General features: G+C 38.4%; 1 protein-coding gene and 1 long non-coding RNA gene across 2 annotated transcripts in view; both read left to right on the plus strand.

Moving 5' to 3' along the window:
* Positions 1 to 11185, plus strand: part of LOC143860127 (uncharacterized) — a 69398-nt gene extending 58213 nt beyond the window's left edge. The window contains exons 18-22 of the mRNA XM_077370661.1: positions 4305 to 4409; positions 5670 to 6896; positions 8362 to 8925; positions 9052 to 9253; positions 10104 to 11185. Of these exons, the coding sequence (XP_077226776.1) occupies positions 4305 to 4409; positions 5670 to 6896; positions 8362 to 8925; positions 9052 to 9253; positions 10104 to 10909 (2904 nt within the window). The 3' untranslated portion in view covers positions 10910 to 11185. The remainder of the gene's footprint in view (positions 1 to 4304; positions 4410 to 5669; positions 6897 to 8361; positions 8926 to 9051; positions 9254 to 10103) is intronic.
* A 5421-nt stretch (positions 11186 to 16606) lies between these two features.
* On the plus strand, positions 16607 to 17464 carry LOC143860170 (uncharacterized). Its single transcript, XR_013239623.1, has 4 exons — positions 16607 to 16658; positions 16767 to 16830; positions 16932 to 16979; positions 17090 to 17464. It is a non-coding gene; the product is annotated as an uncharacterized LOC143860170 (long non-coding RNA).
* The last annotated feature ends 4492 nt before the right edge of the window (positions 17465 to 21956 follow it).

Genomic DNA, 21956 nt, shown 5'->3' on the forward strand with positions numbered 1-21956 from the left:
AAATGTAGGTGGAGCCACTGAAGAAGGAATACAATCAGAAGCAACAACAGAAGCAGTCACAGGCATGTATGGACAAAGCTCAGGATGTAAATCGTAGCAATAATCAACAGTATGGCCATCCAGACGATAGTGAGTACAATGACGGCCCCCACAGCCACGACCGCCACCATCTCTGCCTCCCCCTGACTCACGACCACCACCACAACCACGACCACACCAACCACCATCATGGCTGAGCCCAAAGCGACCACGACCACGATCACCCCCTCCATATGAAATATGAGCAGATCCATCCACTAGAGGTTCATCAGACTGAGGTACCCGCATACACTGGACACGAGAGAAGGCCTCTGCAAGGGTGAGAAGTGAACCAACTAACCAGCTGCTGACGGAGCTGGAGATAGTCAGGGCCCAAAGAATCAAGAAATCGAACTACCCGCATCTCTTACTGACGCTTTTTGAGAACCTCAGGATCAACAGTAAAAGGGTAACAATAATTCAAGCTCCTGACAGAGTGCAAGGTAATCACTGTAGTGAGATCCCACAGGTTTGTCGCCTCGCTCAAGACTAAACCAATCAGAAAAACTATCACAGATACGAGTCAGATTATCCACTCCCGAATGCATCGTAACCACATACTCCCATATTTCCTTTGAGGATTGCAGATACATCATGGACGTAGCGATATGGGGTGCCATACATCTTCGTGCCACTGATCATATGTCGAGTCAGTGCCAATTGGAGGAGAGCGCTAAAGAAAACTGATTTTTCTACGGCCAAGTAGATAAGTGTAGACCGCCATCTTCCACTGGGGGTAATTCGTCCCATCTAGTTTTATTGAAGTCATCTGAAGGGGAGGCTCAATATGAGAATAGCTAGACTGAGCAATATACGATGAAGACCGGCCTTCATCAACCTTGAGAGTAGTAAGTTACTGAGCAGAGGGCTCCACAGAATCCATAACAATAGTCGACAAACAGAACAACCAACAAGTATACCCCAATCACCACCGAACAATAAAAAAAACTGCACAAGGCACTCAACAACCTACTGCAATGCCACAGAGCACTAACAACAAACACCACGAGGCAACAACACAGCCAACAACACAAGAAGACTAGCACCAACAATAACCACCACAGCACCCCCAAGACGAAGAAACCACAAAGAGGCTATAACGCACGTAGCCACCCATCCACAATAGAATCAGCACAACTGTGCCAATACAACCACCACCAATACATGCAACAAATGTACCATCCAATCGCATCAAACCACCACCAACAACAACTGAGGTGCCGATTTAGATCATGGATAACAGCACGGACCACGAACACTAAGATCTACGCCCAAGAAACAACCAACCAAGAACCACGAATACCACGACATACGCCCAAGAAACAACAATTCGTCCAAATTAAATCATGAGAAGCCTAAAAATAAAGAATTGGCAGGGTTGTGGGAGGGAGAATTGGTAGGGTTAAAAAATTGGCAGGGTTGTGGGAGGGAGAGGGGTTAAAGAATGGGATATATAGCAAGGAGAGGGGTGTACGGTTGGGGTTGAGGAGTATAAGGGGTTGGGTTTATACTTTATACGGCAAGGGTATTAGGGATTGGGTATTACGGCAAGAGGGAGGGGTTAGGTTATTACGGTTTGGGGGGAGTTATTATGGCACTAAATCCGTAATAGGGAGGGGTTAGGTGTACAATTCGGGGAGTGTTGGTTATTACGGCAAGGAGGGGGAGATATGGGTTATTATGGCACTAAATCTTACGGAAGGGGGTTATGGGTTATTACGGTACTAAATGAGGGGTTACGGCAAGAAAGGGAAGTATTACGGCATTGAAAGGGGGCTACAGCAAGAGATGGTGGTATGATGGGGTTACAGGAAGAGGAGAAGACGGTATGAGGTGTACGGCATACAAGTAGGCTTAGGTTGAGTTTGGGTTTGGATTTAGTTGTTAGGGTTTGGGTCTAGTGGTACGATTCTTGCTTTGGGTTGAGTTAGATTAGGGTTAGGGTTTTGGAGGTGAAGAAACTAGGATTCATCTACATGGCTCTGATACCATGTTAGATGTAAGATTTAGAGTAGAAAGGAGGGGAACGAGGGACAGAATCGTACGTGGGAGATAGTGAATGCCTTAAGCTTTCTCCCCCCATACATAATATATCTATATACTATATAGCAGAAGAGAAAAGGAGAGAATTATTTGAATTTCTCCTATATATATATATATATATATATATATATATATATATATATATATATATATATATATATATATATATATATATATATGGAAGACAAAAGTGCCCCTAAGTAGGCGTCAGTACATTTAACAAAAACCATGGTTTGTGCGCCTGGTCAGTGGTTATCATTGGTTTGATCATGTGAATCTGGCACTCCAACAAAAGATCAATAAGCTCATTTGATTATATAATCTCTGAGAGCATAATCATACTTGTCGTGAGAGAGCCCAATGGTACAATAAAGTCATATGATTGTATAATGTCAAGGAGCCCATGTTACATGGATTCTTCTAAATAGGTTATGTACCCGTGTTAGACACGTCTGGGATTCTAATACTTCAGGTATCTCTGAGAGACTGAGACACTTCTAGATCTCTTTTATTCGTTTCTTCTAAATATTACTACAACAACTTTACAAATTACAATTACTGCATGTTTTGAGGTTGACCCATCCTAATAGTAAGTTTCTTAAATGAAAATATAACATTATATTTACTCACCTATTAAATATTTTAATATATCCCTTGTTATTACCATATTTTTTTGATAACGCTTGTTATTACCATATTATTATGTAAAAAAAATCAATTTTGTGAATTGATTAATATATTTTGGTGAATCCACAAATCATTCTTTTTGAGGTTTGCCAAATCCGACACTCATACCCATACTGATATAGCATAGCTGGGAGCATAATCATACTCGTCGTGTGAGAATCCGGTGGTATTGAAATTAATTACTATATCTCGGAGAGCATAATCATGCTCATCGTGAGCCAACCTGATGGTATTGACATCAATCACCATACACCGTAGATAATTCTATCTTGCTTTGATTCTATTCAATTCATGTCACCATATGCTTCAAGCTCTTGGACTATTTGGGATTAATCATCTACTGAAGATGGGCTGATAGAACTTGAAAAAATCCCACAAAACACCTCATGGGATGTGAGCCTTCCTATTTTACATATTAAAATGATTCTACCTGCTGCCCTTATTGCTGGAAGGAGCAGCCCAATCATGACTCTTACTCATTAGCTGAGATATAGTTGTCATCAATCATTGGGTCTTTGATTTTGGAATTATTATCGCATTGGGATTTTAATTCAAGTTATATCTTTTAGATGTCCTCGTTTTCTCCCTAGATCCAACCCCTCTGATGTCCCATGCTACTATTTTTCATCAAGACATTCTTGGAAATGCCAACGCTCCGTTGCCATTCACCTCACTGGATTCCTTCTCCTGACTGGAGGAGTTTATTCCCATATCTATTCCAATTGCAGATCCCTTTGATGGTCTAGTCTACCAACTTCCTGTTAGTGACTCCCGCCTTCTTGCTGTTGCTCCCATTTGCATTTGTATGTATTAATGAAATATATAGAGCATGCAAACTATATAGGCATGGGAAATTAGTCAGAGTATGGTAACTGCAATTCCATTACATCACTATTCAGTCAAAAATATTATATGATAAAACTAACTTTACTACTTCTGGCAATCACCATCATGCTATCTTTTGAGAAAAAGTGTGTAGTTTTTTGAAACAACCAGTTACTTCAAAAGCTTAAGCTGTTGGAGAAGGCGTTATTTATTCTTTTATACTTTAACAGTTTTATGTGTTCATGGTCAAATAGGATTGAAGTTGAATTATGAATCATCTTCTAAGGGATTCAAATTAAATCAAAGGATTGGAAGTGTGGATCGTAGCATCATTAATGGCATTGGTTATCACAATATTTTGTTTTGGAACTTTTTATTTTTTATTTTTAAATCGTGAATTGTTTTTAAGAGCATTTGTTATTTCTATCTTTTGTTTCCTTCATAGTACGCGTACCGTATGCTTTACTATGAATCTGTTAATTTCTTGGGCATGTTTATTACTCATTTGTAGATCTTTGTATGCTGAGAATTTGAAGATAATGGGGTCTACCAATGATTACTTGTTTTTTTTAATTAGAATTAGTTGACAACTAAGGCTTCTATCCATTCCGAGTGATGCACTCAGACTGTAAGATGTGTGTGGCTGATATAGATGCTTTTGAATTTTACAGGAGGATGTCAAACGCATGGCTGGAAAGTTTCTAGAATACTTGATGAATAATCATCGTGTCAGCAGGGAACCAGAGACTATATTACAGGCTCTTCAGATTTCTCTGGTTAGACTTTTTGTCTCCTTGTCTCTTTTTCCATTATCTGGCTGCATTATAAACATCTTTGGTATTTCTGGCCAACGAATGATTGATTAAAGGGAATAAAGTGTCATATATGATTTGGGGTTTGCTAGGCCATTTTGTAGAAATCCATTTCGCAGATGACTTTTGCACGAGAGAAAAGCCACCTTGGATGAGTTAAATAAAAAAGAGAAAATCTGCTGTAAAGTGAGCCTGTGTGGCTTTTCTATCATGCAAAAATCAGCTGTGATATTGCCTAGCAAATTCCATATGATCTAGATAGACTAGGTTTGAAAATTTCTTGCACATGACAAAATATTACATGTTCTTATTAAACCACCTAATGAAAATAAATTCTTGGAATTGCTCGCTTTTTTAGTTTTTCCTATAAGTAAAGAGTGTATGCACTTTACCAGATGATTAATTCAGAAATTGTAGTATCATATTTTCTTTCCATAAAATAAGTGAAATAAATCATTTTTATTAGTGGGATTGTGTCCAATTCCAGAAGAATCTCACAGGCACCACTATTGTCAGAAAACCTGGTTTCCAATTTCTCTCCCACTTTTAATTATACCCTGTAATAAAATTTGTAATTACCCATTTTTTGTGATGTAATGTCATTAAAGAAGCATACTAAAATCATTTTTACTGGTGTCCTGTTCCAGAGGAATCAACGGGGAGCCTTGTTTCCTATCTTATTCCTCCCACTTTTGCTTATGCGTTGTAATAAAACTAGTATTTACCTGTTTTTTTCCTGAAATAATGTCATTCGCTGGGGAAAGAATAGAGAAATACTTTAAATATCAAAAGTACCAAAGTTAATCTTGTAATTAAAATTTCCATCAGTTCTGTTTTAATTACATTCATGTTTTTCAGTTCACTAGGACTACAATCAAGAAAATAGGATGGGACTGCAATTAAGAATACAGAACTGGTGTTTGTATTGTTGGAAAGACTTCTAATGTAATCTGAGCCAATTCGATCATTCCTGAAAATTTGTATTCATTGGCAACTTGTTTTCTAGAAGTACCATAGTTACTCTATGCATTTTTGGCTATTATCATTGTGGTCTTGTACCATTCAAAAAATTAAAAAAAAAAATCATTGAGGTCTTGTAATTTTGTACGAGCCCCATTCGAATTTGTTAATTTTATTTCATTTTGTTTTTAGCTGAGATCTTGTGATAGTTTTTTTCTTATTTGCATATTTGGCAATTTTAATGTTCCTTTTTGCAATATTTAGTGTTGGGTGGCAGCTTCCCTTTTGGATCACAAGGTGGATCGAAGAGAATCACTTAAACTCGCGAAAAAACAATTGCGTTTTGAATGCAAGTATGAGGAGGCCAAGTCTGTTTATTCCATGTTAAGGGTGCTGAAGAGAAAATTTTCATGCCGAACAGGCACATCTAAAAATGCCACTGAACCAAATTCTCAGGAAGGCCAGTCATCTGCACCAAGAAACAAAGATGTGGGATCTGAACAACAAGAACTGGAAGAAGGAGAGATAAGAGAGACTTCTCAGAGTTGTAATTCCTCCCAACAGCGAGTTTTTGTGGAGCGGGAACCTGACCATGAAGAAGCTAATGCCACGGTTAACACGCAGGATACAGATGTGCATCTATTGCCTCACCTTTTTGATGGAAATGGGTCCCAGAATATCGAATATATTAGCCGTTGTACTAGACGAGTTGAGAAAGCTTGTGCCAGAAGGACAGAAAAGATCATTTTACGGCAACAAGAGGAGGTCAGGGCTTTCCATGAATATAGAGAGAAGGAAATTGCGAAGCTGAAGGAAGCACACAGGCTGGAATCAAATCTCATAAAGAGTAGGCATAGAACTCTTTTGGACAGGTTAGAAAAGCTGAAACAGCTCGAAGAGAACTTTGGAAGAAAAATGAAGGAACTTGAGAGTCATATGGTGAATTCCCAGAGAAAACTTGTGGCTATGCAGCTTGACGCAAGGACTGAGGAAAAGCGGTTAGGAGTTCGGTGGTTGGAAGAAGCGAAAAATGGGAGACTGGTTGAGTCAATTCGTAAGCATCCTTTGCCCCAATCAGGGTTCAGGATGGAGTGGATAAAGATCAGTGAGCAAAGCGGAGTATGTGATGCTTCAGAGAATACCAGGCAGATGCCGGAGCCTTCTTCAAGGCTGCCGGATGTGTTGGAAGTGGCAGAATCAACTTCACCAGGTGTAATACAAGCAAATGTTCCGGATGTAGTGTCGAATGATGTGGTAGTGGAGGACATGCCTATGAGAAACCCTAACATGGTTGGAGTTGGCAATGAAAATTACAGGATGGACAGTGTAGCCTTGGAAGGAACAATAAATTCTGAAGTTGATCGGCACATTTGTGAGGAGAATTCCCATGGTGCAGACTTGATATCCTCCACACAGCCGAGTCAGATTGATTTGGCTTCAGCTCAGCCACCAATGAGTTTTGAACACAATGATTCTCATTCACCTCATCAGGTACATCTTTTCACTTTGATTTGCAAACAAGAAATTCAATTGCTATATCTGCAAAATGGTTATTTCTATGCATCAAGCTCAAAATCTTGGTTTTAGCTTGATGATGACCTAGTCTGAGTTGTACTTCACCTATCGTATACTTGGGGATGACTTTTGGAGTAATTGATACAGTCCTGCTAATTCCCACCTGTTGTTATAATTGCCTTGTTAGAAAAAAAATATTGCATTTCTCTAACTGAAATGGAAGTATATTCATGGCCTGCCTCACTAATATTTCTTTCTTCTATATAGCAACAACTAAGAAATTTATTGAGAGTACAACTTCTCTAGCTAGTGAATCAAGTAACTTGTATGTCTCCCTCATGATGCATGAAAACGAAACATTTGTAAATCTACAGAAATCCAGTATTTCGTGAACACTATGACGGAGGTTCCACAGGCTCACACATTGACTGAGGCCAGCCAATTACATTAGATGAGTTTCCCTCAACCCATAAATTGCTCCAATTTCCCTGAGGAAAATGCAGAGACCACAATAATATCCTATCTTTGGTTTCATTTGAATTCTTTCTACCTAACTGACTAGAGAAGGTAATCAAGATGTCAGCTTTATTGTTTCTAAATGCACTCCCCACCCTGGCACGACCCATATTACCTGTCGAGCTTCAGTTGAATTTGAGTTTATGGTGCGTAGATGGTGCAGCGGAAATAGAATAACGACCTCGTGTTTTAAGGTGGATGGTCCTATAGGGGTAGATGAGTAATGAGGCAGAGCTATGGGCGGTTCTTCAGGGCATTATACTTACGGAGGAGAGGGTGTTGCCTTCTTTGGTGGTGGAGGGTGGCTCCGTAAACGTCATAACTTCGATGCTTTGGAGCCATCCTCACCCTTGGAGATTTGATCATTTGGTAGATGAAATACAGGATCATGTGGGGGACTATCCCGTTTACTTCCAGCATGCGAGAAGATCCGCTAATAGTGATGCGGACAGGCTAGCTCGATTAGGGGTTGGTAGGCCCCAATTGGAGGTTTTTGACTTTCTTCCCCCCTGAGATTTTGAGATTGTTTATTGTATCTTATTGTTTCTTTTCCTTATGTATTGAACATCTCGGTTGCCCCTCTGATATCTTTTAATGAAATGCTTTTACCATTCAAAAAAAAAAAGAACGCCCTCATAACTTTGAGATTTCTTGTTCCAAAACCATCACAAGATATGACTATCATCCACAAAATACTCAATAGCCTAACTGGTTTATCGGCACTTTGGCATTTTGTTCTTGAGGATTTTATTAACGGCTGCGGTCTGGCTGAAAATTATGTTAGCTAGTCATCCCTAATGGTGTGATGTGTGATTTTTCCATGCTGCGAAAGTTGGCTGTGTGTACAAACATACTCTTGCATGTTTATATAGACTAGAGATAGAACTTGTTAATTGCATATTCTTATCAATTTCATACATGCCAGGTGCCCTCCATCGAATGTCATCCACCACTTATTTATTCTGAAGCGGCAATCGAACACATGCCGAATTATGAAGGGCAGAGATTCCAACAGATGGAGGTTCTGACTCCTCAGCCCATTGATGCCACATCATCACAAAATGAACTGTCCAATGGTAACAACAATTTGGTCTCGGAGCGTAATTCTATCCAACAAACTGAGGTTGCAGCACAACTACCAGTTGAGGCCCTGCCTTCACAAGATGAGCAATCGAATAATTCAGATATCCCTTCACAAGTAGAGCAATCGAATAATTTAGATATCCCTTCACAAGTAGAGCAATCAAATCATTCTCCATCCCAACCTATCATGCAGCCACATATGCCTCCATATACCAACATGCCTGTGGAAGTAACACCTGTTGCGGATCCAGGAAGCAGGGGAATTTTGCCAGAATCCTATAATCGTCCTCCACAATATCCCACGACTACCCGGCGGACTCCTCTGTTTCACCTTGACCCATTTCAAAACGAAATGGCAAAACTTCATAAAGAAAAGGATATCACTTCCAAAATGCATGAAGATGAGGTTCGTATTTGAGATCCCTTAACTTATTAAATGTTGTTGTGGTGCTGTTATAATTCTCTACTGTCATGGAAACTTTCCCTGTTGTCTAGATGTTTTATTTGTTTCAATTTCCTGTTCAATACGCAGAAAATTCGCCTCAAGTCAGAGTGTGAGAGAGAAATCGAAGAAGTTCGTCGGAAGTACAATGGTTTGATTCAGGATAGAGAGGTGATGTTGGTACAGAGGCACAAAATGATTGACACAAACCTTGAAAAGTTTCAATTGAATTGGATGTTGGCAGAGTCCTTCAAGTATAAATTCTGCAATGCTACACCAGCAGCGAGGCAAGGTAGAATCTATAAGGCCCCTTAGGATTTTTTTCTTATTTTCTTTTGTTCATTTTCCTCATCCATTTTGCATTGCATAAAAGCTAGAGAAGCAGTCATGAAAACCTCTCCTTTCTGCATGTTTGGCACACAATAAGCACATGCACAGCTCTTGAGTATAAGCACCGATAAATATATGTTTTTGAAATTTTATTAATATGTGCTCACATTAGTCTTATTTTTGGGTGTTTGCAAGTAGCTTTTGGCACACTGCCAATAATTACTTATTTACAGGGTCAAAGGGCTCTCCTTTCTTTTCAAAATTTATTTAATTTTCAAAGTGTTCCTGCTGTGTGAAGAACTATTAGGCTGATGGGAGGGTCTGTCTACTCTTGGTTGTTAATGCTCTGTTCTGACTGGAGGGCTCTTACTGGCTGGACTTGGGCTGCAGCCATTGCCCAGATTGTCAAGAAGCGATTGTAAAATAAAATAGAACAGAAAACTATATTTGATTTGCGTGGCCAATAAAGCAATAAAATATTTTGATTGAGAGTCAGATCATGGGGTCTTGAAAAAAAAGGAAAAAAAAACTGTGATTGATTATGAGGCTGGAAGATCCCATCTGGAAGTACTCTTTCTTGGTGTACTTTTCAACCTCTACCGACTCCCACCTGCGAGTCAGTCAGTTGCTTATAATTAATATAAGATATCGGAATTTAAGTAATGCTAGAAAGAAGATGGATTGTCCTAGTTCAATTCGGTATTTTTCTTTCCATTTTTTTATCCAGTATTGGTGAAAACTGAGAAGAGAGCTCCTTGTGTTACCTCTTTATTTCTCAGGCAGAGTTTCATTGACCATTATTCTTCTTTCAGGACTGCCATCTACTTCTGCGCAGTGTTCTCAGCAGCCCTTGCAACAGGCCTTGCTGCAAACTGTTCAGAGGCCTGCCCGTGCCATATCCCCTGTTAGGGCCCCAGTTCTGGCCCCTGCTCTGGCCACCGCCCCTACCCAACCTGTTCAGGGAGTTCACCACTCCTCTGCACCGTACCCTATTATGGCCCCAGTTCTGGCCCCTGTTCCGCCCACAGCCCCTACCCAACCCGTTCAAGTAGTTCACCATTCCTCTGCACTGTTCTCATGCAGTCCCACATCCCATTTTAACCCAATCATCCCTCCCCACACAAACATCCAAGTTGGCCATCCTGAACCACGAGCCCCAGCCCCAGCCCCACATCCTACTGCTACACCCTATTTTAATCCGATTATCCCGTCCCACATAAACCTCCATGTTAGCCCTGAACCACGGGCCCCAGCCCCACACCTCCAGTCCTATAGGACAATGGCCCCCAATCACCCACCCCTGCCAAGTGTGATCCCTAATCAGCAATCTCTCCCTAATCTTGCCTCTATGTCTAGCCCATTTGGAGCTCCTAGTGGGACGAATTTGCAAGGCACTCGAACTGCATTGCCATTTTCCCTCACTTACTCTCCGTCCGCTCTTGAGCTACTTATGGGCATGGATAGTCACTCTGGAACAAACCTACGGGATCAGGGCTTGACAATTGACACATGGGTTCCCTCTGACCTAGTTCCAGACACTAACAACAGGGGTCCTTCTATGGCTGGAATTGCTCGTGTATCGGCAGAGGTTGTTTGCTTGTCGGATGACGACAACTGATCAGTTTTGGCTTGCATCTCTTCACTGAGGTAGGTTCTAATCACGACCCGGTTCCTGTAACATTTTGTAATATTGCACATACAATTCTCCTCCTTATGGTCGATGAGCCCAGAGATTGTCCACGGTGATTTTTTTATCTGAACTTCTAGGAAAGCTATGTACAGAATATGCCAAGATGAAGCTTGGTTGCGATGGCTGAAATACATATCAGTAGCTCAGAATCACTGTATAGCAATAGTTTCCTACTCCTATTTAGTCTGTTTTAGTTCTCTTGCTTCTTGATCTTAAAAATTCCCAAATTGCATTGTGATGTCTTTAATATCATTGATCTTAAACTGGTGGACGCAGTTGATCAGATTTTGATTACAGTAAGACGTGATTTGGTGGGAAAGAAACTCGGCTCTTCAGTTCTCTGAGGAAAAGAAGATTCAATATCAAAGATTATGGGCTCCCCCATGCACTTAACAATACCTTTATGCTAGTTGTTGTATCCATGGTTTTAAATTTCGGCCGAAAATCGGCCAGGACTGAAATTTTGGAAATTTCAGCAAAATTTTCAATAAAATATTATTATTTTTATTTCTTTACAGAATTTCGGCCCAAAAAAACGACATTTCGAGTGCGTCTACCGAAATTTCAGTTTAAAGGACCGATATTATACCCGAAACCTTGGTTGTATCTCATCTAGGAAAATAACTATACATATAGCAAACACATCTCTTGAAAAAAAAAAAAAAAAAAAAAACCACACACACACATGCATGCGTCTCATAGTCATGGGTACATCTTTTTTTTTTTTTGGATTTTTCGTGAACTCTTGCCAAACATTTTCTGAAACTTTTGGACATTTGATTCACCAAAAATTTTCTGAATATACGTAATGTTGTATTGTTTTCTACAGGAAGTGATTTCCATGATAATACTATATACTTTTTACATTTCATGGTAGAAGGTGTCAACATCAAAAGATTAATGAACCTCTGTAAGTAACAGAATCAAAGTAAGCGAATGTATACTTATTACATTGTGTGCTACCATCACTTCTCTTTTTCAATGTTTTAAGAAGAAAAAAGTGCTACCATTCAGAGAGAAGAAGAAAGCTCTACATCCATTGCAATCCTCCTTTACTTTTTTTCATTTGTGTGTTGAGAGAGAGTAATATATATAAAAGTACGGTGTATTATCATTTTAATATAGCATATTTTGATATACAAAACACCATGTAATTTCCTAGAACATAAATGCAATGCTACGATGTACATCTTCTCTAGACTTGTGGTAGTTTGTCATTGGGCTGGGCTTGAACAGGAGGCTCTGGAGGCCCATAATACTGCGGAACCCTTCGTATTTCAGATCGACCTTGGGGTCTACCAAACAAGTAACAAGCAACGGCTAAGATCATTGCAAATAGAATCATCGGCAGGGAAATCACCACCACACAACACATGTTTGTTTACTTTCTTTCTTTCTTCACAGATGACTACTAGATATATAAATCACTCACTTTCCCCTGCATCCACCCATAAATAAACAAAATAAAAACATATGAGATGCTCGTTTTAATATACATTTCCTTGGTCTAAGAGGGGAAATGGCAGAATTTGGTGGGATGGGACCATAGTTACTAGAAAACTTGTTTTTTTGGGACATTCTACCATTTCTTACAATCCCACTAAAAGGGTAAGTAGGGCCCACCTATCTAGATGATCTAAGCCGTTCATTTGTTCGTCCCCGCAGTAACACGTGGCTCCTACACCAAATTAGAATTTTCTGGGGTGGTATGTAACATCCGTGCCACGTGGATTCCAATACCTTACACGTGTCCATCTACTCAACAGATTTGCAGCCGATGCCTAAAATCATCTGACCGGTGGGATCATAAACTGAAGAAAATTTTCATCTAATTACGAAAACGCCATTTACTGTGTCATGCCAAAGAACCTCTGTACGTTCTCAATGATAAATAAGATGGTCTGAGAAAGGAAGGATCAATCGATGGCTTTTAGAGAAGATGACTGAAACTTTTAAAAATAGTAAATTGTGATACTTACCTCCATGGTTGCTTCAACGTAATTGTATATTATCAATTTAGGGGGGCAACACAAAATAACGGGTTGGGTTGTGTTGGGTTGGGTTGGGTTTGAGTCGGTCGGGTTCAGGTTGAGGAAGAACCCGAGTTGGGTCGGGTTGTGTTTAGGTTGACCCGACCTACATTAAAACTCGACATTTAAAAAAAAATAATTACCATTATTCTGTTTTGTTTTTTTAGAGCATAAAAACTTAAAGGGGAAAGATATCACCATAACCGGGTCAAACCGACATAACCTAGCCCAAATTGGGAACTCGGGTCGGGTTGAGATATTAATTGTTTTGGGTTGAGATATTAATTTTTCAAGTTGGATCGGGTTAGCCTTCATCAAGTTGAGAGTCAAGTCGGATTTGGGTCGATGACCCGAGTTGCACTCCAAGTATTTAATAGCTTTGGAAATTTACATTTAAAATGTAGAGGAAAAGGCAAACATTATGTTAGAGTCAAGCAAGGTTGCTTAAAGCATTACACCCTAGGTATCTAGTTTGGAATACCAAGTTTGTTGCCTCCCGCCCTTGCATATAGAGATACACTAGGGTTATTGATTGGCATACTCTAGCCCAAGTAAGCCCACTCGACCAGTCCATTATCTTATTGGGCTTATATTAGAACATATATGAGTTATATTATATACCCAACACATTATTCATATGAGAAATAGGTGTTTAATGGATTTTCAAGGGACCAACCGGAAGGCATTTCAATGACCCGCTGTTGCATGAGAGCAGCCACATAGGCTCAGATTTGGTCTCATTTATTTAATTCATCTGGCAAATGGCGCCATCCCAATATAAGAATTGTTGAAAGTAAAAGCCACGTGTCATTTAAGAAATAAAACTCAATGTCTGATTCATTTCTCTAAGGGATTTTTGTTGATTAGTCCCTATATGGCAAAATAATTGCTTATTAGTCCTTAAGAAAAGTATATTAACTTATTAGTCATACTTTTAAAAAATATTTGCTAAAAAGGTCCCTAAAACTCACCTACGTCAATTTTCTCCATTAAAAATTCTAATATGGCAAATTTACCCCCCAACCCATTTAATTTGTTTTTGCATTTTTTTTATCTCCCTTCCATTATTTTCGGGAAAAAACTAGGAAATAAGCAAAATATTATCTCTTCCAATATTCTCTTTGAAAATCTTGAAAAATCTTTCAAAGTTGTTAACGATTTAGCCCATTTTGACTTTCCTTTGACATTCTCCCTTCTTCTCCTCCTAAAATTTCTTACTTTATTCCGACCCTATTTAATATTTTAGAGAGATTTTCAATTTATTTAATTCTGGAAAAGTTACAAACGAAACTTTTTTCCTAAAATTTCTTACTCTATATTTAATATTTTAGAGAGATTTTCAATTTATTTAATTCCTAAAATGATTTTTTTGTTGAAGGATTTTCGAATAGAATATTCAAAGAGATAATATTTTGCTTATTTCCTAGTCTTTTTCCGAAAATAATGGAAGTGAAATTAAAAAAAACACTACAACCTGTTAAATAGGTTGGGGGTAAATTTGCCATATTAGAATTTTTAACCTAGAAAATTGACGTAGCTGAGTTTTAGGGACCTTTTAGCAAATATTTTCAAAAAGTAGGACTGACAAGATAATATGCTTTTCTTAGGGACTAATAAGCAATTATTTTGCCATGCAGGGACTAATCAGCAAATATCCCTTTCTTTAAAATTAGTCATAAAACACTTATAATTATCTATTAACTTTCCAAGGTAAACGTTTAAGGGGAGCGAATTTATCCTCAAGTAGTGAACCATTCTCACAGAAATCGTTAAGGGGGCGGGGATTTTATCCGTCAAAGGGGGGAAATATCATTACCCTAAAGAAATGACTCAGACATTGAGTTTTATTTCTTAAATGACAGGTGGCTTTTACTTTCAACAATTCTCACACTGGATGGTGCCTGTAACGACCCGATTTCCGTCAAGTCGTTACGAGCAAAAGAACGCAAAAATCCTGGAAATATTTTTTTTTTTTATAATCAGCAACCACGATAAAATTTTATTCCAAATTAAATATGTCTTACCATAACAATTTCAATACTCATACTTCAAAAGAAAAGTAAAGTTTTAAATTACCAAAGTCCAAACTAAATAAAGTCTTGATAGAAATAAAAATGATAAATGACGCAAGACGTCAAATTGCAAAAACCCCAGAAACGAACTCTCTGATCACACAGTCCCTTATCCCAAGGTTTCTTCATTTGCAAACGCTCCACCATCTAACGCCTCAACCCCTGTGGTGGAGGAAACAATGTCAGAGCAGGGTCCTCCAGAGACCGAGCAGAGTAAGAGAGACAATATAAACAATGCATACAATATAATCCATGGCAATATAAATAAAAGGAGTTACAATAATTCAAATTTATACTATGTATGCAACAATTATATAAATTGAGACAGCACATTCCCCAGGTACATCCGGCTTTTCCCCAGTTTATTTTTCTGTCAGTTCTTTTCTGACTTTCTCTTTTTTATTTTTTTTATTTTTCTGCCGGTGCCCTTGCCGCACGACTACCCACTACCCCTGTCTGAAGGTAGTGGCGTTATGGACTCGGATTTCGGTCTCGCATTTAATGCCGAGCCGTTTCGGGGATACTATCCCTTTTGGATGGTTTGCCAACGAAAGGCTGTACACGCTTCTCGCGTTGGCCTTTGGACCTTAGGTCCCAGGATGATACCACCACACCCTTAAGTTCCCCTTCACTCTTCCCCATGTATGATATGCAATTAGGAAATTAAAGTACATTACCTTTGTCTCTCTTCCTGGATTACTTCGCATAAGATTTTAGAACAATTTATTTTTCATTTCAATTCATTTTATTCCAGGCAAGCAAGTATAAATTAACTAAGCAGGTATCAATAAGGCAAAATTTTATAAGTAGAGCTACATTGCATAGACAAATTATATTGAAAACTATTACAAGGCAAGGTCTAGCTGTCACCTGCCTTTTCAAATTCTGAGTGAAGATAGAAACCGAAAAGTCCCAACAAGACTAGGGAGTGATCAACCTGGAAGTAAGGCCATACACATACCATTATTCTGAGTTCCTCATAAGCTTACCATTTTATCTTAAGATTGCTATGTGAAGGCTTACTTTTATAAACTGGTCCTTTTAAGAGTGTTTAGTATACGAATAGACCTTTTGTGGAGAACATGCCTAAATGCATTTATTTCTCTAGTGAAGGTCTGTTCGTGAGGTGAAATATATAAAAACACAATTGTGACTACCTTGCTTGTGAAGGTTTTCGCATTAAAATAGGACAAGACGATCTTAATTTGTGCAGTTATCAAAACGCTACTGGGCTGAAAATCAGCAACTGTTCATCAATCAAGAAAAACAGACCGAGGCTGTGAATTTTTTTACAAAGTTTTGGAGTGTTAAAAATCAGCCGCTTGCTACACTATCCTAAGAAAAGACAAGCTATATTTGTGTGGTTATCAAAACATTAAATTGATAAATCTGCTGCATAAAAATACACTGCTGCTAAACATGGGAACGCCCACATCAGCAGCCTCCCTATTCTTTTCTTTTTGGGAAATTAAAAGTCCCTTATATAGGTTTCATTTGTGATCAAAAATACAAAAATGCTGGAACAGACGTATATCTTTTTAAAAAAACGAATGAACAAAAAGGGGGTGTCTCAAGGTAAAACAAGGGGCATAAGCATATGAAGATATGAAGATTACGTTATTATTTTCTCCTTTCTGCCTTGCTTCATTTGTTTACAGCAACATTAATTTTTTTTTTTTACAGAGATGTGGGTTTTGCAGGTGATGAAATCGTGAGATTTAGCATGGAGAAATCGAAAATTGAATGGGTAAAGAATAGATCACTTTATTTATTTTCCTCTTTTTGCATTTTGTTTTCTTTGATTATAGAATCCATATATTTCTGTTAACACATATTGGATTTTTGCAGGTGTTGAAACATGAAATTGAGCATGAAGAAATCGTGGAAATGAGATGGGTAATGTATAGATTATTGTATTTATTTATTTATTTTTTTCTTTTTGCATCTTGCTTTCTTAGTTGCAGAAACCCTAAATTCGTTTTAACGTAGATGTTGGTTTTCTGCAGGTTTTGGAGCTTGATATTGGGCATGGCAAAATCGTGGAAACGAAGTGGGTTTTGAAGAATAAACAGAGAGGGTTCATAGCATACACGGTTTGGGGGTGAAATTCCATGGTTTCCAAAAAAAAAAAAGAAGAAGTTGCCATGGGATTTCAAGAAATTAAAAATCAACATACCTCTCGGTGGCGGTGAATGGGGAAGACGAAGAATCAAGATGGGTTTCCCGTCCAAGAACCGTCAGAGCCTCTCTTTTCTTCCTCTCTCTCTCACTGTATTCTTTCCCCTCTTCTTCTCTTGATTTTTGATCTTAACAATAAGGTATGTAACTTATTTGGGTGGGATTTTTAAGTTTTTCTAAGCAATGATGGGTGTTACCACAAAATAAATACGATCATAAAGAAATCTTCATTTTTGCCCATTCTTCTCTAAAATTTTGAGATCGTGATTTCCTTCCTCATAATTTCTAACCGTTTTTTCTTTTTAACGTTACTAGCCTTTTTAATTTAGTCATCAAATGCCCTTAATTACTTCTCTTAATTATTAATATTGAAAGGCTTTATGAATGTTAGATCGATTTAATAGCAAGACCTTCTGTAAAAATTGGATTAAAAAAAAAAGAAAGTTCACACATTTTTTTTTTAAAATTAATTTTATAGATTTAAGGAGGGTGGTCGTTACAGTGCCATACAATTAAAAAGACCATTTTGCCCTTAAGTAGTTATGCTGCAAATACGATCACGAAAGAGGGAAATAGGAGGAAAGAAAAGGAAAAATTATGCCGAAAAAAATGGAAGATGCCGGAAAAATGTAAAAGAGGTGAAAAGAAAAAAAAAGAAAGAATATATGGTGCTGGAAAAAATGTAAAAGAGGAAGAGAAGGTAAAAAGAAGAATTGGTGCCGAAAAATAAAAAAGAAGAGGAAGAAGGACAAAAGAAGAATCGAAGCTGTAAGAAATGGAAGACACTTGAAAATTAAAAAGAATCCGAAGAAGAAGGAAACAAGAAGAATCAACGCCAAGAAAAATGAAAGGCGTTGGAAAAAAAAAGAAAGCTGGGGAATTATATTTAAAAAAAAGTGGGGTCATGTTGACCCCACATTTGACCGAGATGACCATACTTTTGGATGAGCCGACCCCACATTTTACTAGGGGTGCAACTTGGGTCAGGTTGAGGCCAACCCGACCCAACCCGAGGAACCCATTTTTCCATCCCAACCCGAGTTCCTACCCGGCGGGGTTCAACCTGACCCAACCCAAGGAATAATTTTCTCAACCCGATTTCCATATTGAATCGTGTTTAGAACATCTAAATATGTTGGCCCTACTTGTACTTCTGCTGCCAGTATTTTTTCCTCAGAAAATATGCATGGATGTCATATAATTCATCTAATTAAGACACTAATGTAGAAAGTTAGAAATGAAAGGTCAATGATATAGTGATGCACTAGTTTCTAGTTAAGATACTAATGGATCCAAAGTAAAAGACTAAAAATCTAAAACTGTAAATATTACTAAAATTTGAAAATTAAATAAAAACACTTAGCAGAAAATGGTCGGGTTACAGTTTGAGTAGGGTTCCAACACCCCAACTCGACCCAACCCAACCCAACCCAAATTTTCAGTCGGGTTATAAATTCCCAACCCGCAACCCAACCCAACCTGAAAAAATTCAACCCACCCCCAAAAATTGGGTTGATCCCATCGGGGTCGGGTTCAACCCGAACCCGAGTTGCACCCCTACATTTTACCGGGGTGACCCCACTTTTGATCGAATAGACTCTACATTATACCTAGTTGACCCCACATTTTACTAAGGTGACCTTATGCAACGGTAAAATTTGGCCCCGCTTGATTCTGTTCTTTTTTTTTTCGACTCAAGCGCTGGAATCTGACAATCAGAATATGATGGTTTGGATGCCAAAAGTTTTTTGGTTCTTGGGAATTTTGTGGAACAAAAAACTTCCTGGGAGATTGGTGGGAAAAAAAACTCCCTGGAAGTATCCTAGTAAAATAAAAATCCCATGTTTGGTTGACCAGACTATGGTGGGAAAAAAGAATCCCGGTAAAATAAAAATCCCGCTTTGTTTGGTTGCTTGAACCGTTGGGAAGAAAAAAGTTCTTCTTTTGGTTATTTTGGTTCCTTGGATTTCTTGCGGGATTATTTTGGTTCCTTGGATATTTTTTTCCCAGCTTTGGGTTTCGTGCGGTGTTATTTTAGTTGGTGGGATTTTTTTTTGGGCCCACTATTTAACCAGCAACCAAACGTGGGTTTCCTGCAGAAATTCCACAAAAGTCCCAAGAACCAAAAAGATTCTGGCACAAGGGGTGCCCATTATCTAGGCAAACGCATGTTCCTTAACAAGCACGTCATACAACAGCCATGACCAAATGCTCCAACACGGACCCATGCGAAAAGCATCTAATGGGCCACACATGTGAGACATAAATACGGCCCAACCAGGCTCACGAATACAACTTCAAGCTCATACAAGCAATTAAAAATTATGTATACGAGATTTTATATGGTGTGTGGGACATAAAGTCAGGTATTTTACAAAAAGAAGAGTGAGGGGATGATCCAAGCCATTCATTTGTTGGGCCACGACCTAAATAGGTTGTAACCGGAAAATCATTTCCATAGGATGTTCCTAACCCTCAGATCTGTACATGGACTGCACATTAATCGAACCCAACACCATCAGTACCTTGAATTTGGCTGGTGTAACTCCATCATCAATCTGGACCGTTCACTTGGTGGGCCTACGTTGCCTAAGGCCGAAAATTGATTCTCCTATGGATGAAAAACCTCGATTTAAGTAGCTCGAATAGGCATAAAAAGTCTCTTTAAATCCTATAATCCTCAATAAAATTGACGTAATTAAAATTTGGAAAATAAGAAAGATACTTAACTAATACAAGAAAAAGGCACGCACAATGTGCAGACCTTATTGTATGCATGAGGTTGAGAATGTAAGGTATTTAATAGCTAAAAAACATCTACGTCTATAAGGTAATAAATAGGTATAGAGAAGGTATTAAAAATAGATCCTAAGGTTAAAAAAGTTAGGTATTGATAGCTAAAAAATATCAACACCTACAAGGCATATATTAAGAGAATAGTGTTCCTGCGTATCTGTTCCGATAGCTTATCTGAGCAGCTGCTTCAAAAACTCATGTTGACCACATTTTTGGGGTGATCCAAAGCATTCATTTGAAAGGCCCTTCCATGTATAGGGTTTGTACAAAAAATCAGCCCTATAAGATCATCCTAACCCAATCAAAGGTGGAAGGGAAAATGGACCGACACTGTTTCTGACCATTTTTTCTCTCCACAAATAGCAGGGTTAGGATAATCCTATAAGGCTCATTTTTGGTACACACCTTATCTATGAAAGGGCCTTCCAAATGAATGCTTTGGATCACTCAAAAAATGTGGGGCCGCATAAGTTTTTGAAGCAGCTGCTCAGATAGCTGGTATAGAGAAGTTTGCATATATAAGATTTTTAATAGCTATAAATAAATTTATATTTATAAGTTATTTAATAGTTAAAGGAAACATAACATTTATAAGGTTTTAAACAACCTGAGGGCCACGTAAGTTTTCCCATCAGATATTACTATAGATGTAGGTTAATAAATTTATAATTCTATAGGCCCTGTTTGGATAGCAGGAAAAATAATTCTTACGGAAAATATTCTCATAGAATTTTTTTTTCTTTCTGCAATTTAGAGGGAAGTGATATGATTATGGTTTACTTAGAGATATATTTCCATGCCCTATCAAAACATATCATTTAGCGTCACAAGATTTTTTGTCTTTCAGCGTTTCAGGACATTTGTCAGTGTTTTTATGATTCAAAAAATTCTAGCATGGGTATTTTTGTCACAAATTAAAGGCATGATCGATTTGCAAAATTCACTCAAATGTGCTCTATTTGTAAATTGTCAAACAAATGACTAATATTGCAAATAAAGCTAGAGGAAAGTGTTCCAGCGCTTATCCGAGCTCTAGCTCAGGAACACATGTGGCCCTATATTTTTTTGGGGCATCCAAAGCATTCATTTGGAAGGCCCTTCCTTGGATAGGATGTGTACCAAAAATCAGATCAATAGGATCATCCTAACCCAATCAAAGGTGGAGGGGAAAATGGACAGTGTGTCCATATTTCTGCCCATTTTTCCTCCACAAATGGCAGGGTTAGGATGATCTTATAGGGCTGATTTTTGGTACACACCCTATCCATGGAAGGATCTTCTAAATGAATGCTTTGGATCACCCAAAAATGTGGGGCCACATGTGTTTTTGAGTGTAGGGAATATAATCGGGTAGAACTCACCCCTAAAAGCTAGCTGTTAGAGGGAGGGTGCCCATTGTAAGCCTTTCTTTGGTATTTTGAAGAACTAGATATTGAAAGGAAGAAGAAAAAGAATAATAGTTACTTGGCAAAAACTAAATATAAAAATTTCGGAATGAACACTTTTGCCGAAAACACAATTTCAACTAAAGCATGGAAGCTCTCGGGAAAACGGTGGAAGCCTCACAATTGCAGAAACGTAATAATGACACTCTTCTGGTACCTCGGTGTCGTTGCCATTCACTACCTCCTATTGATCATGGCCTTGAAGATACGACTCCAAGCACGACTTCAAATAGATGTAATTGGTATTGTTGAGCTATTTGATTCCCGCCAACAAACCAACACTTTCCGCCCTCTCTTCTTCCAACCTCGATATCACCTCGAAGTAACCAAAGAACAAACCGGTATTCCCACTTCGATATCCCCTCGAAACAAATCAAAAAACAAACCGGTATTCCAATCGAACACCTTGCTTTGATACCACTTGTAAACCTCTTTGGTTAATTTGAAGAAGAAA

Source organism: Tasmannia lanceolata, unplaced genomic scaffold, assembly GCF_043159265.1.
Source record: "Tasmannia lanceolata isolate RefF3 unplaced genomic scaffold, GAP_Taslan_0.1 ptg000037l, whole genome shotgun sequence".
NCBI classification, from domain to species: domain Eukaryota; kingdom Viridiplantae; phylum Streptophyta; class Magnoliopsida; order Canellales; family Winteraceae; genus Tasmannia; species Tasmannia lanceolata.